At 32.8% G+C, this 17,361-nt stretch overlaps 1 protein-coding gene across 5 annotated transcripts in view; it reads left to right on the top strand.

Moving 5' to 3' along the window:
- Nucleotides 1-17,361, top strand: part of NOVA1 (NOVA alternative splicing regulator 1) — a 144,383-nt gene that overhangs the window by 105,030 nt on the left and 21,992 nt on the right. For all 5 annotated transcript variants that reach the window (XM_069017722.1, XM_069017723.1, XM_069017725.1 and 2 more), the window contains 2 exons: nucleotides 3,408-3,574; nucleotides 13,812-13,883. In XM_069017722.1, coding sequence (XP_068873823.1) covers nucleotides 3,408-3,574; nucleotides 13,812-13,883 — 239 coding nt within the window. The remainder of the gene's footprint in view (nucleotides 1-3,407; nucleotides 3,575-13,811; nucleotides 13,884-17,361) is intronic.

Raw genomic sequence — 17,361 nt, 5'->3', positions numbered from 1 at the left:
TCAGCAGCATGTTTTCAGATAGTTTTTTTCCCATTTATAGCCCCATGCAAATTTCTGGCATGGACTATGTTGTTATTGAACATACATAAAAAACATTGTTTCAGGGTTTATTTAATGTACAGGGATGATGATCACCTGTTCTACATTTAACCATTATCTGTGTCAAAATTTTTCTTCTTTTGTCGATGTTTTATGTCTTCATATGTAAAAGGCGGTATGCAATACATGACCCTAGCACCTAATTGAATTGAGAATAGTTTTTAAAAAGAGAATAATTTTATATTGGTTATGCTTACACAACCTAAATAAGAACAGTGATTTTTGGTAATTTGATTTTTTTGAGTCAGCTATTTCAAAAATTAGATCTGTTTTTTTAAATACAGATTTTGAAAATCTTGTGACAAAAAGTATTTCTATAGATGGCTGAGCTTTCGTTCACAGAAACATGAAAAAGGGATTAGATAAAACTGTTAACTTAAAATTATAAGCAATCTGACACTTTAATTCATACTCTACTGGAGTGTAAAAGCTCTTAAAATGACAGAAATTTCACCAGCATTAGTGATTTGTAGGTTTATTTTTGCTATACAGGTTGGTCATGTAGCTGGCAGTTTTTCCTTTGCATAGTTCTTGTAAATTATTGTAATCTAGTATCTGAGCGAAAAGCTATTACAGTTGTGAAGGAATATGACAACATTGCTTCAAAAGATTGAGACAATTCCAAACTGTATAGGTGTACAATTTCTCCACACTTTATTAATTTTTAATTTTTTTTTGTGTGTACATAGCTATCAAAGCAAATGTGCAATTTAAAACTTTAACTCTGTGTGAAATGTGGTTTTGCACAATTTGATTTTTTCATGGAACAGTAATTTCTGCTACTACATCCTAGTTTATACATACTAAAATGTAGCATGTTTGGTCTGGGGTATGACATATGTCATATTTTTATTATGCTGCACCTTCTATAGGCACACAGATTGCAAAATACCCTTTAGTCACTTAGTGTCAGGTCTAACTAAATTCCTATTTAGCATTGACTGTTTTCCATTCAAGTATTTTGACAGAAGCCATCCCTGTTAAGTGCTTTCTGAATGAGGCTCCGGTAGCTCACCCGTAACCTGATCTGTGTTTTGTTTCAGTGTGTTGTCTGCTGACCTAGAGAACACTTGCATTAGCTGCATTGATCAGTCCACCTCACTTCTCATCATTTAGGAGACAATTAATACTACCTTGTAAAGACTCCCCAGAGCATTTTCTTTGAGCTGGATTGCTTTACGCAGAAACCACAGGCAATGTTTGCAAGAGGGGGAGGGCGCCAAGTAGGAAAAAGAAAAAGGGCATTAAGAAAGCTTTGTCTAGGAACCAAGTCTCATTTGCTGTGGTGACTTTCACTCATGGCATTCAAACTCCCTTTTCTGATAGAGCACTTGGAAAAGAAAATTAGCTGTGTTTTGAAGTTGATTTGTTGAAAAGATGCTGTAAGAGGTCACAAAAATATTTTAAAAAGCTTCCTCTTGAGAAATATGCATTTGATTGGGAGATTTTTATAACTTGTTATTAAGACTGTAAGCATTCTAAGTTTATATTTTGTGTCAAGGATTAATAATCTGACATATTTTGAAATATTGATTGATGTATTTTAATCCTAATTTTCATTATTTTTAAATAACATATTTTGATAGAGAAAAATTGAGTTTCTTATTCCATGTTTTTTGCTATAGCACTTCTACCACAGTGTTGAATTTCAGTATTGCATGATACTTAAGATAAAAATCAGATTTTAAGTATATGTGAATATGTTAATTTAAAAGCAGTCAAGGTTCTTAGTGTGCCTCTTTCATCATTAGGTAATAAAATATTTAATGCTAGAGATCATCCACAGAAGCAGGTGAGAAGCATTTACTAATAAAACCCGATTTTTTTTTTTGGCAATTCCCAAGGTTACTGTACTATTCTCTGTTAAAGCCTGTGTTACACTCTTGTAAGGAGCATATCTTAAGATGACCTGGTAACAATTGATTATATAGACATAAAATTGATAGGAAGGGAATTTTAGGGAGGAGGTTGCTTACCACTCTGGTACATTTCTCTAATCTATGTGATTTCATGCAGACTGTACAATGGAAATTGTACAGGCCAACTGACATGTTGTCAACTTCAGAAATTGTTGCAAACTTGTGAGTATTTGCCACATCATTACATTGTCATTTTCATTTTCATAGGTAGAGTGAATGAATTTTATGTGAGAAAAGATTAACTTGTGATCTTATCAATACTATTTACTAGGAATATATCAAGAGAAAAAGTTATTATATTTATTTTTCTGCTGATTCTGTGGCTCAAATTTGTTATTTTGCTCCCCCTCCCCATGGTCTTGAAGCAAAATATGCACTGACATTGAATGGACATATGCAACACAATCAGTATTATGGTATTGTTACATTTTTAGGAATACACTAATATCTTGGTAGTTCATGTTATAATTGTCCTATGTTAGTAGAACTATTCTACTGGTATTTGAAGGCAGCAGTGAGGTGATGAAAATCATTAAATTGTGTATGTTGGAAGTGTAAAGAATGTGTTTTTGAAAGTATGTATTATGTAAAATTTTAAAGCAGGTTGTCTTGTGTTGGTATTTCTGCAGAATGAAATTGGAAACTACAATATTCCTTTTAAAGTTGCTTTTGAGTTTTGGGGGGTTTGGTTTGTTTGTTTGGGTTTTTTTTCCAAGTCCTGCTAGATCCTGTTTTTCAAGTCAAAATTGATTTTCTGCAACCTATTTAAGTGGTTTGATATGTGGAATACAGAACATGGATTGTTTCAGTGAAGTGTCATACTTTTATCCTTAGGATCAATACTGGGGGGTTTTATATTATTTCATTAGTGAGGATGTATCAAGCTGTAACCCAATATGTAAAATATTTCCCAATACATAAAATAGTCCTTTTTTGCTATATAGTAAAACCATGTAAAATCATCTAAAACCAGCCTCAGCACCAAAAAAAAAAATCAAGGAAGTATTTTTCCACAGTTCTGGATCCATCTTTAGCCATCCTGTAGATATTTTTCATTAAGAAATCAATAAATAAAAAGTGGTGTGGATTTTTTGTAGCACAAACAGAACAATTTCATTTTGGAAGAAGCTTATGAGTATTCTAACTGATGTTATCCAGGCTGACTTGGGAAGTTAGTGATCATGGGATCTACACAAATAGGAGTTGTTTGAAATATCTTCACATCATCAGTATGTTATCTTTAGGAAATCTCTAAGTTTTACTTTTAGGAAGGTATTGCTCTTTGGTTTTGCAGCACTGCTTTTGAGTGCCATCTTTGTGCCCTAATGGAAGCAGTTTGTGGGATCTTGAAGAATCCATGTCATTCAGATCAACTTTTGGTATTTGCAGGTACTACAGAGCGGGTGTGTCTGATCCAGGGAACAGTTGAAGCACTAAATGCAGTTCATGGCTTCATTGCAGAGAAGATTCGAGAAATGCCTCAGAATGTGGCCAAGACAGAGCCTGTCAGCATTCTACAGCCTCAGACCACTGTTAATCCAGACCGCATCAAACAAGTGAGTTTTTGGTTGGGAATAGAGAGTCACAGCAGCTCCTTAGAAGTCTTAAAACTTTAGTGCTGGAAGGGGTAAACATAACATGTTCTTTAAGAAAATGTTATTTTACAGTTTATTAACTTGCTGGTACTCTTTTTCCTTGTACTTATATGTTCCATGTTTCTCAGCAGTTCTTTTAGACAGTGTTTTATAAATTCCAATGCCATGCTCTAATGTGTTTCTTCCATGAACTTTTCTTTACTGTATAAGGTGATAATAGACTTTTAGGTCTTAGATCACGATTGCTGAATTTTAATCTTAAATGGTGAACCCTATGTAAATCTTAAGTGTTACTAAAAATCACAGATTAACTGAATGTTCTCTACGTTTATGTATATAAATAAAAAAAAAAGGTAACTTTTTTTTTGACCCTAAATTAGATAATTTAAAGTCCTACCTGTAAGAACTTGAAAACATAAGGATAATTACTTGGGATGTTTTTTACAATTTCATTTTATGTTATTTTTGGCATCTTTTTGCCTATTTTTTACTGTCTTCATTCAAAATCTTTGGGTACTGAAAAAGTTTTTCCAAGCTATTATTGCCCTACTTCTTTATTCTTTGATTTTCCATAAAAGTTTTAACTTTAACCAATTTGCTCTGTAAGGAGAATGGGAAATATACTTTATACAGGACCTAAAGTTATTTTTCATTGTATTGAATAAGAAAAGAATGAAGAAAGGAATGAGTGATCATTAGTAAAATTTTGTCTTGTCTCTCTATCCTGTAGAGGATAGATTTTAGTTTCTCACCTATCCTATGTGGGAAAATATTGTTTTGTCCTTCTACACTAACAAGATTCAGTTTCCTATAATTTGGTAACTCTGTGCAATTATTTTACTTTTTATACAGTGACATACACAGAAGGCTTATATGAAGATGTGTTTGAACAGGATGAGTTAGCAACAGACTGCTTTAGATGGATGAAATTGTGCATAAACCATTTATTTGATTTCTAATATTTACTACTATTTATTTTTTCTGTATGCAATAATTTTACATAAAAATTACTCTAGATAATTCATAAGAAAATACTAAAAAAGAAAAGCCCCAAGTTTTTAGAATTAGTTTCTCAATTATTAGACATGAAAATGATTATGCCTGAAAGAGAGAGAAAAAGCTGAAATTGATCTGTATTTTGACTGGCTTTTCTGCTGATAGCATACTGGATTTTATGCCAGTATTTCTTAATCCAGTGGGAAATGAGTGTTCTCTATTACAATAAAAAGGGGTTTTCCCCTTTTGAAATGAAATTAAGCTAGTTTTTAGGTATGTAGTAGGATCCTGAGAAACTAGATTACAGAGCTGTTTAGTGAAATGCCTAAATAATTCCTCTCTTGTGTCTGAAGATTATATATCTTGTTATCCACACTATTTCTTCAGAAAATGTATTTGCAAAGTTGTTGAGGTTGTTTTTATTTTGTTTTGGGGGCTTGTTTTTTTGATTGGTTGATTGATTTGGTTTGGTTGTTTTTTTAGTTGTTGCTGTTTGGGGTTTTTTATTTTTTAATTTTTTTCCTCTTTTTTGGAAGTTTGTTTGGTATGGGGTTTGTTGGTTTGGAATGTTAAGTTCAATTAAATTCTGGAGGGATTAGTGAGTGCAGCCACTGCTAACAAAGTTCAGACACAGTCTAAAGTACAATGTATACTAGCTCTACATCTTAAAATAAAAATATATTACTTGTATACATACAGGTGCATAATAATATAACTTCAAATATTTGGAGATATGCATGTGCATATGTTAAACAGTTTTAACCACAATGAATTGTTGAAATTCTCTTTTAATGAGGAAACCTCTATTATGATAAATGAATACACTATAAATATTGACCCAATCTAAAATCCATTATTTTTACCTAGAAATGAAACTGTTAGCTTAGTTCTTAGGTAGAATTTGAGGTGAATTAATCTGTCCTCCAGTGTCAGAGTATACTGTACCTTAGTGAAAGATATAATACCTTGATTTAAGAATGTAAGAGAATAATATTTCATAACAGGTTGCCATGACTTAGAACTCCAGTGTTATTTTCTTAAGATCACACATATCACAATTTTATTAAAATGATCATTAAAATTTTTAATACTAGTAATTTTGATTTTTTTTTTAAATAAGCCTTATCATTTGTAATTTCTTCTTTTAAGCAAAATTTTACATAGTTCTTCCTGTCTTAGAATGTTGCCCAAGAACATTGGCACATTGCAGATTGAAGAAAATTTAAAGTTGATTTGAAATAATGAATTTTACTTTCATTTAGGAAGTCTGAAAATGTCTCAGTCAAAAAGATGATGTAGTTTTCTCCCCATGAATAAAGACAGCAGCAGTTGAAGTCTTGCAATGCCACTCATGTGAGCATGAGTAATATAGCATGCATGAATAAATGAGCATGCAGCTCTCATTTCTCTATTGAAATTTCTCTGTCTTGGGCTGCTTTATCAACACTCACTCTAGGGAAGAGAGCTAAGAAAGAAAATTTCTGGTTATAGATTCAATGAAGAAAGTCAGTAGGTAAAGCCTTTGCTGACTGCTTGAATTTCAGCACTTTGTCTTCAGGAAAGGCATGGGATGCAGAGGCTGACTCTGGCCTGGCATTTCTCCTTACTAGTGGAAATCTCTATCTGAACATTCTGTCTCTTTAACTCCAGCTTTTTCAGCTGCAGATTTGAAAGCAAATCTATGTGCTTCCTTCTGAGCCTTCTCCAGTATGTTTTTTTGTCTCTCCTAATCCTTTGTACTTATCAGCACATAGCAGGTAGTTCTCTGCTCCAAGTAGGTCTGATAGATGTTTAACTGACAAATGTTTGTATCTTTTATCTCTACAATCTCCATAGATATCAGCCATCTGATATTTCTAAGTATCATTGAACAATAACCAGCTGATTCCTGTGCCCTTTTTCTTTCCAGAAACTACTATGAGCATTTAGCCTCCCTTTTCTCTCTTTATTAATTACAGTGTCATACAAACTCTTTCAAACCATATTGTAACTCCGGGAAACAGAAAATGTTTTCATAAGAGTTCATGAGCCTGAGTTGTTTTGTCTTTGTAATTAGCATCCAAAGCTTTAAATTTCACCTCTAAATTAATAGCAACTCTTATGAACAATGGAAAAGGCTGCTTAAATTGGTCTTATCAACTACTTCAGAAATTATTACAACTTTTCTGTAGGCTAGTTGAAATTTCCTTCCAGCTTTCATTTGTAGCAAGTAGCAGATGTCGTAGCAGCCTGTCCAGGAAGCACTGGCCTGTCCAAGCCATTGCTGAACTGTGCATTTTGTGAAGGAAAGAGGACCTATCTTAAAGATGACTCTGCTCCAAGCAGGAGTTTGCCCTGTTTGGCCTTCTGAGATCCCTTCAACTTGAATCATTCTTTGATTCTATGAAATGCTTAGGTCTTCTAAAACATAGAAAAGAATTTAGAATTTCTTCCTTGTAAATCTAGAGTAAGACTTTCATATATAGAACTTCCAATTATAGTTTTCATTGGAACCAGTTTCACTTCAGTTTTTCAGTAGATAGTTAATGTCTCATGAGTTAAACTTCTGTTTAATAATCATGGTCCCAGTTATTTTATTCAAAGTGTGCAAAAGTTAATGTCTGAACTCAGATATGTAATTTCATATTCCTCTACTGAAAACAACTGCTTTTACTCCAGAAATGTTGATCAACAACAAAAAAGAAATCTTCATAATTGTTAAATAAAAACTTTTGCTTTCAAATGCCTAAATACAACCTGAGTTTAAGAATACACAACTGAAAATATTGGCTTAAATGGAGGAGGGTTGGTTTGGGTTATGAGGTCTTCAGACTATAAAGACTCAGTAGACTTCATAGAATCGTGGAATGGTTTTAGTTGGAAGGCAAATTAAAGATCATTTAGGTCCACCCCCCGTGCCAGTAACAACTTCCACTAGACCAGGTTGCCTCATGCAATCTGGCCTTGAACAGTTCCAAGTATGGATCATCCACAGCTTCTCTGGTCAGCCTCTTCTAGTGCCTCACCACCATCACGGTATATTTTCTCCCCAAGGTTTAATCTAAATCTACCTGTTTCGATTTAAAAACCTTATCCCTTGTTCAGTCACTACTCTGCCTGATAAAAAGTCTGTCCCAGTCTTTCCTATATGCCCCCTTTAAGTGCTGAAAGGCTGCTTTAAGGTCTTCAAGAAGTTTTGCTGTCTCTAGGATAAATAATGCCAATTCTCTCAGCTCCAGTCTGATCATCTTTGTGGTCCTATTCTGGATCTTCTCAAGCAGGTCCATGTCTCTCTTATCCTGAGAGCCCCAGAGGTGGGTGCAGCACTCCAGGTGGAGTCTCACTAGAGCAGAGTAGAAGGACAGAAACACTTCTCATCCTCCTAGATACACTTCTTCTGGCACAGCCTAGGATGCAGTTTGCTCTCTGGCCTGCATGCTCACATTGCTGGATTATATTCAGTTTTTAATCCACAAATACTTGCGGATTCTTCCTTCCTTAAGAAACTTTGATTGATTTCTTAAAATGTCTATCCCTTCTGAGAAGTCTTTCTTTTCTTTATCATCCATTGAAGACAAGTCTGTCACCTAGATGAATCTCACTAAACTGTAGAATATGAGAAAATTACTCTACGATTTTCATTTAAACAAAAAATAAGTAGCTTTGTAGATCACAGTGTCTTTTCTTCTAGTTAAAAACTTCTCATAAAATTTCTTGTCTTGTGAACATAGGTGAAAAATCACAACAGTTATTCTACCATGTATACTAAGATATGCAGAGGTCTTTGCAAGTTGCGAGAACAAAAAATAAAAGCTATTTTGTTCTGTACATTGAATCCATTGGCAAAAGTTTAGTATTCCATAAAAACATGTATACTTTATCCTGTCCCTCATATGCTTAATTCTGTTGGCAGATCACTAGTTTTATTTTCTGTTTCATTTCAGCAGTGTTGAATAGAATCTCAATATGTATGCAAAATTTTTTTTATGAATGCAGTTAACTTTGTAGCTGCTTATTAACTCTTCTGTGCTTCAAAAGTGAAATGAGAATGGAATATTTTGTTGGGGGATGAACAGCAGCATTCAACTTTGCATAAATTTTCAGTAGAGTTTCAGTTCTCAAGAAAATTCTAAAGTTACCTTGTACCTTCTGATGGCTTTGTAGTTTTGGTGTATCTTTCTGAATCCCAAAACATCCCAGAATGAAAAGGTGACCTTCTCTTCTAGAATGAATATTAAACTCATATCTTATAGGATTTTTAAGGGCTGTGCCTAGCTACATACTTCAGTTTACTGTTATTTCTAGGTAACAGCACCAGATATTGTTGTAGTTCTGTGTTAATGACAAGTTTTGAAGAAAGAGAAGGTCCTGATTCTTTTTTGTCCCTTTCACTGTAATATAAATTCTAAATAGTTCCTTTCATCCAGAGTTTCTCTGATGATCCAAATACTCCTGGTGGTTTGCTTTAAGTTTCTTATCCCTTCTTGTCTTTGACAGAACATGAGATAATCTTTCTTCAAGATCATACTTAACCATGTTTTTTTCCTTTCCTAAAGTCAGGCTCCCAAGAGTTCATAAATAGGGATGAGTTACATCTTAGTCTATCTGTATTTCTCTATGCCCTATCTCTTCTTCCACAAAAAAGTGAAACCAAATGCGAAGAGATTGAAATATAATAAAAATTTATTTTTTTCATTCTTTACAGAAATGAAAAGGTAGGGAAAAAATAGATCACTGAAGTCATCAAAATAGCCTTTTTAGAGTCTGGATTGTAAGCAAATTACTAACCCTTGATTATTTCTTTATCCAAGTTCTATTTTCTGAAATGTGTACATATTTATAGTCATCTCCAAGACAAGAATCTTTTGCCAAAGTTACAGATTAAAGCAGATCACAGCAGATGTGAAGAAGACACTCTGTTGAGCAAAGCAAGCAGTCAGTTAAGAAAGGCTTATCTCTAATAGTGTTGAAAGTCTAGTAAGTCTTTTAGGTTGTTCAGAAGAGTGGGGCCTTGCAGCGCTCTCTGTTTTTCGTTGTAGCTGCAGAAGGTATTAAACTGTTTTAATACAATTTTTTCAAAGATAACACCTTTTCTTAAAGTGCATTAAAATATTAATACTTAAGCAAATAAGTTTTATCACACTGATTTCAGTGATTAAAAGCACCAATATTCATATATGCAGGACTGATACTTGGAATTAGGTTAGTCTTAATAGTTATTTATTGCAGGTAATGTTATTACCAGGATTTCCTTTGTTTGGCAAGCTCTGTAGTGAGAAACTAGAAATTGGTAAGCTGTAAATACAGTCTCACCTTCACATTTAAATGATGTTTTTTTCTATGCTTTCACATCTGTAACCCTGTTTCAAATAGTATTTCATTTTCTGCCTTTTCTTTCTACCCCTAAATATATAACTATCCTAGTTAGTACTGAGAATTAATTGTCTCAGTACAGTTTTATTATTTGTTACCCATGGTGTAAGTATTGAAATTTCTTTAGTGTATATATATATATATATATTATATATATAAGGGTGTCATTGTAATCAAAAGAGGACTCAGAGACCTTTTGAAACACCATGCAGATGGACTGTATGTAATCTATACTGCCATGATACAGCTCTATCTTCACTGTGTTAATCAAAAAATATGAAGAATAGAATATATTGACCATATTTCTGCACACCCTTTAGTGTCTTGTGCTCCTTGAGGGCAGTCTCTCACAGTACAGTCAATATTGGTGAGCACAGAAAAGTAGTAGTATTTTCTTGGACTTTCAGAAAATACTGCAAGTCAAATACGACTCAAACAGAATTTTATTTCTAAAATTAGCCTTGTCAGAGGCTCCCTTTTAAATACTTAAAATCTGCTTTCTCAAATATGTGTTCTAGAAGTGTAAATTTAGAACAAACAACACACTCTAATCTGTAACTCATTAATTGTCTCATAAGTAGCAGGAAAGGTAATAATATTTAAGAAAACAGAGAAGTTTAATTTCATCATGGCTTAGACTATGCTATTCAAGAAACGCTTTAAAAAATTCTCTGCAAGTCTTAGAAGTGGTGTATGGTAGAAATTCTGACTTCTTTTTTCTATAACCTTGCCAGTAGTCAACCTGCAATTTCAGGAAATCTTCAGTTACACTATGGAAGTAGCAGACTCAAAAATTGAAACTTATAAATTCATCTTATTACTTCTAACCTCTTTATACATCTCATTCTCAGAAACCTAATAGCTACTAAATTTGAGTGTTCACCTAACGCAAAAGACTTGCCAATTTAAAAACAAAAACATTCTGTGCTGCATAATAAGTCAGAATATTGAGTTCTATTCAACTTTCTTTAAGAAGCAATTTTGCTGAAAATTTTTGCAAAGCAATTGAGACAGTATCAACAAATTACTTTTCAGCCAGTGAAAATTCACTACAAACTCCAAATGCCTGTTTCTGGTTTTATGTTTGAGAAATAATTTTGTGTTATTTTGATATGAAAGAAATAAATAGGTGTATCTCCAAATTACATAGAAGCATGAGAGGGAGAAATTTTTACAAAACACAGTCAATTTTTTTACATATATATATATCTGTTTGTATATATATACATATATATATATGAAAAAATAAAGGTAGTTATGTGAGTAAACAATGTGAGAGAGATTAAGCTTCAAATACAAACAACCTGATATACAAAGAAAAAAACGCACCGAAACCACAAGACAAAAACCTGTTATTTTCAGTATTTTGCCATTTATTTTGGAATAAAAGGTGTTTTTCTATAGTTGATTTTGTTCATTAATACACTCTTTGTTTTTAAATTTATTAATCTCTTTTTTTCCATTGTATTTTAAACAGGCTTTTGCTAAAATAAATAAAGAAATGCTTCCACTTAATAGATGTTATAGTTCAACAGTCACCTGAAATGATTATCATCACTCCCTTCTTCATCATGGCCACATATTTCTGTGCTTTAGAAAGACTGATACGAATTGAAATCTGAGATGTTTCCAGTTTCTTAAACCATTTGTGATATCAGTGATTGTCATTATTCAATGTTGAAGTGTTCTACATATTTCCCTATAAATCCACTAATTAGGTTTGGTAACAACTGTGAAGAGCAAACTATTTTTCCTTTTAATAAGTAACCTAGCATATCAAAACAATCTACAGTACCATATGCCCTAGTTGTCAGTGGTGTTGATAACACAAACTATCAGTTTTGTCAAATATTTTAGTCATTAGCAATTTTTTTTTTTTTTGGGAGAGTTCAGGATGGGAGTTTAATACTTAGGTATGATAAAGAAAACCTACTGGGACAATAAACAATTCTCTATTCTTTTTGGTTGGGATTTTTTTGGTTTTGTTTTGGGTTGGTTTTTTTTTGTATTTTCTTCCTGTTTAGCCTTAAATGATAAAAATCACTTTTTGCAATTTCAGACTGTGGTAAGAGAAATAACTGCATCATCTCACTAAAATCAGAAGTAAATTCTATAGCTGAACAGGCTTAGCTATGTACTATTGTGGAATCAGACACATCTTTTGCTAAATAATTCTAGCACCTCACGAATGAACCCCTCGTGATTGTCCCATGTTTGGTACAGAATGACATGGGAAAATCCTTTATAAATGCCTTGATTTTTACAATGTGTAGTGCCTGCTGACCAATAGCAGTTTGCCAAGCTACATATTTTTGATAAGGACCTATACATGACAGTATTTTCTACATAACCAATTTGAAAGAGTCCCAGTTGATGCTTAAGCTGTGTATGTTTTCTTTTGTTTTTGTTGGTTTACAACAGAAGTTACAAGTTGGAAGCACAAAATAGGGATCTGTTTCTTAATATTTTATTTTTCCTGTTTTGATTGCTTGTTTATGTACAAACTATGAAAAATGGATCTTCATACTGTTTAACATACATCTAAAATATTTGTGTGTGCATATGTACAAGCCCATATTTTGCTAATACACAACTTTATGCATTCACAGTGTCCCAGCTTTCTCATATGCATTAAGAGTTTTAGTGCAAAAGTATGTATACCTATTTTATGAGGGACTGTCAATGATTGTAAGTAACAGAACTGCTGAAAGTGTGACATTTTGCTTTATTTATTTCTAAATAGTTTTGGTTAGTAACTATATGAGCGTATGATAAATTCCATTGTATAGCACTTTAACACTTATTTCTTGACATAAAAATAGTGTAATTTTTGATATTTTATAATATTTATATATTGCAAAGATGTCAAAAAACATGCTTTGAATAAGTATTGTATGTTATGTTTTGAAAATTGGAATTTTACTTTTTTACTACATTTATAAAAAGAAAAGAAGAGTTTTTCTGTCAGGATCTAATACTTTTAAAGGAGAAATGTGTATATAAAATTTTTAAACAGAGCAGTGCTTTTTTAATATGTTCAAGAATTAATGTTAAGCATATGTATATTATTTAGAAAAGATGATCAATAAATATGACTCTTAATTCTTTTTTGTGTTTATTTTGAACACAGACCTATAATAAGCTATTGACCTTTGCTCAACTAAATGAACATTAACACTAATCATAAATATTTTGTAGTTATTTCTTATGAAGATATTAGTTGCATGTTCATCCATCATGAGATTGATGCTTACATTTTTTCACCTGCTTCTAGATTAAAAAAGATCAATGAGTATTTTAGCAGTTAGAATATTGCCAAAAACGCGGTAGCTTCAGCGTAACTGTTGTAAGGTATGGATCACAGTTTGCTGGCTATAAGTCCTGGCTGTAGAATGGTGCTTTATAAAGTGCCAGAGTAAATGTCTCTTAACTTCTTTCAGACATTGGCCCTGTTTGTTCGTAGACTGATAACTGTTCCTAGTGTGCTCATTGAACTTGCTGGAATTTTTGTTTACTTATAGTTTTTATTTTCCCCAAGAGGAGGAGAGAGGAAAGAATATATTCCTCATGTAGTCAACATATTTTTGAGTATTTATGTGAGTTCACCATCTTGATTTCAAGTCATGAATTTGTTTTTACATGCATAAGCATGCATATTTACATGCATTATTTATCCAATTGACTTTAAATTCCATTAAGTTCCAATGAGTAGGAGAAAGATTTTTGTCTTAGGCATTTTTTATTTCTTTTAATTTTCTAATTATGTTATTTTGTTGGTTTATTTATTTTTTTAACTGTTAAGTCTAAGGCTTGTAAAGGTTGATTTGCTCCTGAACTGCTTTGTTCCCAGACATTGCCATCTTCCCCAACTACCACCAAGTCCTCTCCATCTGATCCCATGACCACCTCCAGAGCCAATCAGGTACAGTATCATCCTACCATCTACACCATACTTTTCACGGGTGACAGCTTGCAAACTGGAGAAAAAGATATGGTGGGTTAAGGATTTATTCGTTCATTCACATATATACACCCATAACCATAGATATCTAACTCTTGTTAGAAATTGGTAAAGTAAATGGAAAATATTTTGCTTCTTTTAATTTATTTTGGTGGGCTTCGTTAAAACCTCTGATGAAAGCAAAGTATCTTTTTAAATAGTTGGGGTTTTTTTTCCATTTGATAAATTGCAAGGATACAAAACTGGTGTGTTTGTATACAGAGTAACTCTTGGTTTATATATGTTTATGTATATATGCACACACGTATTTACTTCCTGGATCAGTTTTAAATTATAATAGAATTACCCCTAAACCCACGCTTAAATAGCTGGAATTCAACCCAGGAATGGCAAACAGACTTCTTTATTGGAGAATTTTGAAAGGTGTTTGTGGACAGTAACATAGGGGCATTATTTAAATATAAAAGTATTTTAAATGAAAATTTACTGATGAAGAATGAAGTAAAATTAAATCTCTCTAAAAACATGCTAAACACATCTAAGTAAGTTTAATTCATATCATATTTTTAAATGCATAAATTGTCCTTTAGCAGCATGTTAATTATTCTCTTTTATTTTTATTTTAACTGGAAAAGTTAATGTCCAGTTGATTGTGTCCACAAATTATCATATTTTGTCTTCCCTATTAAAATTGTTACATACCATGCTTTTTAGAACTTATTCATGCTTAATAAATACCTATTTATTTTTAATGTACTGTTAATGTACTTTGTGTTCAAATAATGTAAGTATTTAGTATATGCTAAGAGTTCACACAGTCTCTTTCAGTTAGCTGAATGTTGCTATCAGATCTTGCACAAATAACATCAAATACCAGAAAAGTTTCCTTTGCAAGCTAATTTCCCCTGGAAGTTAACATTGTTATTAATTACTGATTCGCTGACATTTTGTGAACTGCTTAGAACTTGCTGGTGTATGAAGAAACAATTTAACATGAACGGAAGCGTATTAAAGCATTATACCTTTGATCAACACATGACATCTATTGAAAGGGATGTCAAATACAGAAAGTAATGGAATTGAGAAAGAAATTGTACAGATAGAGGGACTAATAAGAAAAATATAGATTGTGATATCCTTCACTTCAATTTGAAAGCCTTCTTCATCAGCCTGCTTCCATTCCAGCAACAGTTACTTGGCTTCATCATCATTAAATGACAAAGATAAAATCTTTGCCGACAGCTAGGGATATTTTATGAGCTCTGTTCAGCTTTTATTCTCTCTCTCTTAATTTTAGTATTTTGTTTATTTTAATTAGAAGGTTTTGAAAATAAGAGGAAAGATTGTTTTTTAAAGGGTTCTTACTATTTTACTTTTCTTTCACACTTTCTTTTTTTTTTGATTATAAGTATACCCTGATGATCATTATTTAGAGAAAAAGGAAGAAGTGCTTTTATTTACAGGAAATATGATTTGAGCATGTTGTTAATTAGCATAAGAGAAGCACCTACTTTGCATCTGTTCTATGAATTTTATATTATCAGAATTATAGTGTAGTGTATAAACTTTAAATGACTTTTCAATAGCTAAAATTACTTATGCTTATAGAAAGTTGTTCTATGAGAATATTGTCAAGTAATATAGCTAAATATACAGGCTAAGTGAAATGTATGCTTTGTGTCCTGTCTATATCCCGTATTACATATTTTAATGCATTTTATTCATACCCTGTGTTCAATTCAATTTTCATACAAGTAATCAAGACCTTTTTTGAACAGCATCAGAATTGTATATATGAAGAAGATTAATGAGTTCCTTAAGTGACTTTTGGAACCGCTTTTATTATTAACTATTGAAATTCATACAGGTTTATGACTATCTTATCCCTTCTAGTATTTTCTAGTGATTTCTAGCCATTCCAGCAGGAAGCACAAAGCACATGATAAGGCAATTAAGGCCTTTCTGTTCATTCTAGTGATAAGTGATGTCGCTGGCAATTGTTCCCAGACTGTAGTGGTGATTAGCATTCAACACCAGTGTATCGACAAGTATCTGCACTGCGGCTGTAACATGGAAATAAGTTCCAGCACAATAATCTCAAACCTGTCGGTCGTCATGTAAACACCCAATAGGAGAGTATTAGAGAACAGCAATAAATGTTTGTTTTGATATATGGCTGCGTAAGATGACTCTCAATAGAAAATAGCCATTCAGGTATGGGTTTTCTCACAAGATGTTATATTATGATAACATGACAGAGCTTAGTTAACTGGATGGATGTCAGAAAACTCAGTGTTAAGGTGGAAGATAAATTCACAGCACACTCTGTTGTGTGGATAAAGTAACATATGAGGCTTAAGATCATTCGGTTTTCTGTAATATTTTAATCATGAGAAGATGATATTTTATATTAAAGATTAGAAAGGTGATTAAGCAAGCTTTAAGCTTAAATGCTGGGTTGCTGTTGGAGTGAGATTTTTAAGATGGGTTTGAGGACTACCCCATAAGTCATTGGAAGTAGGGAATTGTTGAGTCTGTGCTTTGATGAGTACAGCTGATGAGAGCCTTGTGCTGTACAAGCATGTCAGCTGTGTTCCTCTGACAGAGCTTGAACAATTTCTAGACATACTTTTTACTACAAGAAGAACATAGCTCTGCCAACAGAGGTCAGAGGAAGCTAGGCAGGAAATCTGGCTTGTATTAGATCTTCCTTTTAATGACTCACTTTGCCTCCATTCAAATGAGGTCATAACTCCTTTGTATGGCAGTTTCAGCTTTTGATGAATTGTTTTTGGAAAAATCTGGTGTTCATGAACTACTTGTTTTATGATTCTCAAGAAGAGGATAGTCTCTAAAAATGCCTTATCTAGTGGAAGAGAAGTTTATTTAGAACTGTCATGTGTTGCATTATACTGAGTTGCCTGGGGCGCAACAGAAACCTCTTCACTGTAAGTGTTTTTCTCTTTAGTTCTTTGTTCCAGGAAGTTATACATCTGTCAATATTGTTCTTGTAAATGTCTTGTTTATTTTTTTAGTGGAACTTCCTTGGACGTTTATTCACATTAAAAATCCGTACACTGCAAACTTCCCAAGGAAGAAAGAACCAAAGAGGCAATAGAATTAGAGACAATAGAATTTCCAATATTTTTTTCCCCTCCTGTCTGCCTATTGCTGAAACAAACTCAATCTTTCTATACTTTTAAACTGAGCTTCTGTGTTACACCCTCACAAACTTTGTCAGCTTTGTTTATAGACAAGCACTGACAGACCTATAGCTACAGTGTTCTGCTGTTCTGCGGATGCCTCTGGAGCTGGCAGAATAGAGCTTTACTTTTATTTAGCAGGAGGAGGAAATCAATTTGACTTCTCCAAAGTACTCTTCAAGAGGTAATTTCATCTCTAAAGTGATAAATAACGCACTAAACATCATATAAAGCAT

This window comes from Aphelocoma coerulescens, chromosome 5, assembly GCF_041296385.1.
Source record: "Aphelocoma coerulescens isolate FSJ_1873_10779 chromosome 5, UR_Acoe_1.0, whole genome shotgun sequence".
Lineage (NCBI taxonomy): Eukaryota > Metazoa > Chordata > Aves > Passeriformes > Corvidae > Aphelocoma > Aphelocoma coerulescens.
The sequence above is the reverse complement of the archived record's forward strand: the minus strand, read 5'-3'. Positions and strand labels throughout refer to the sequence as shown.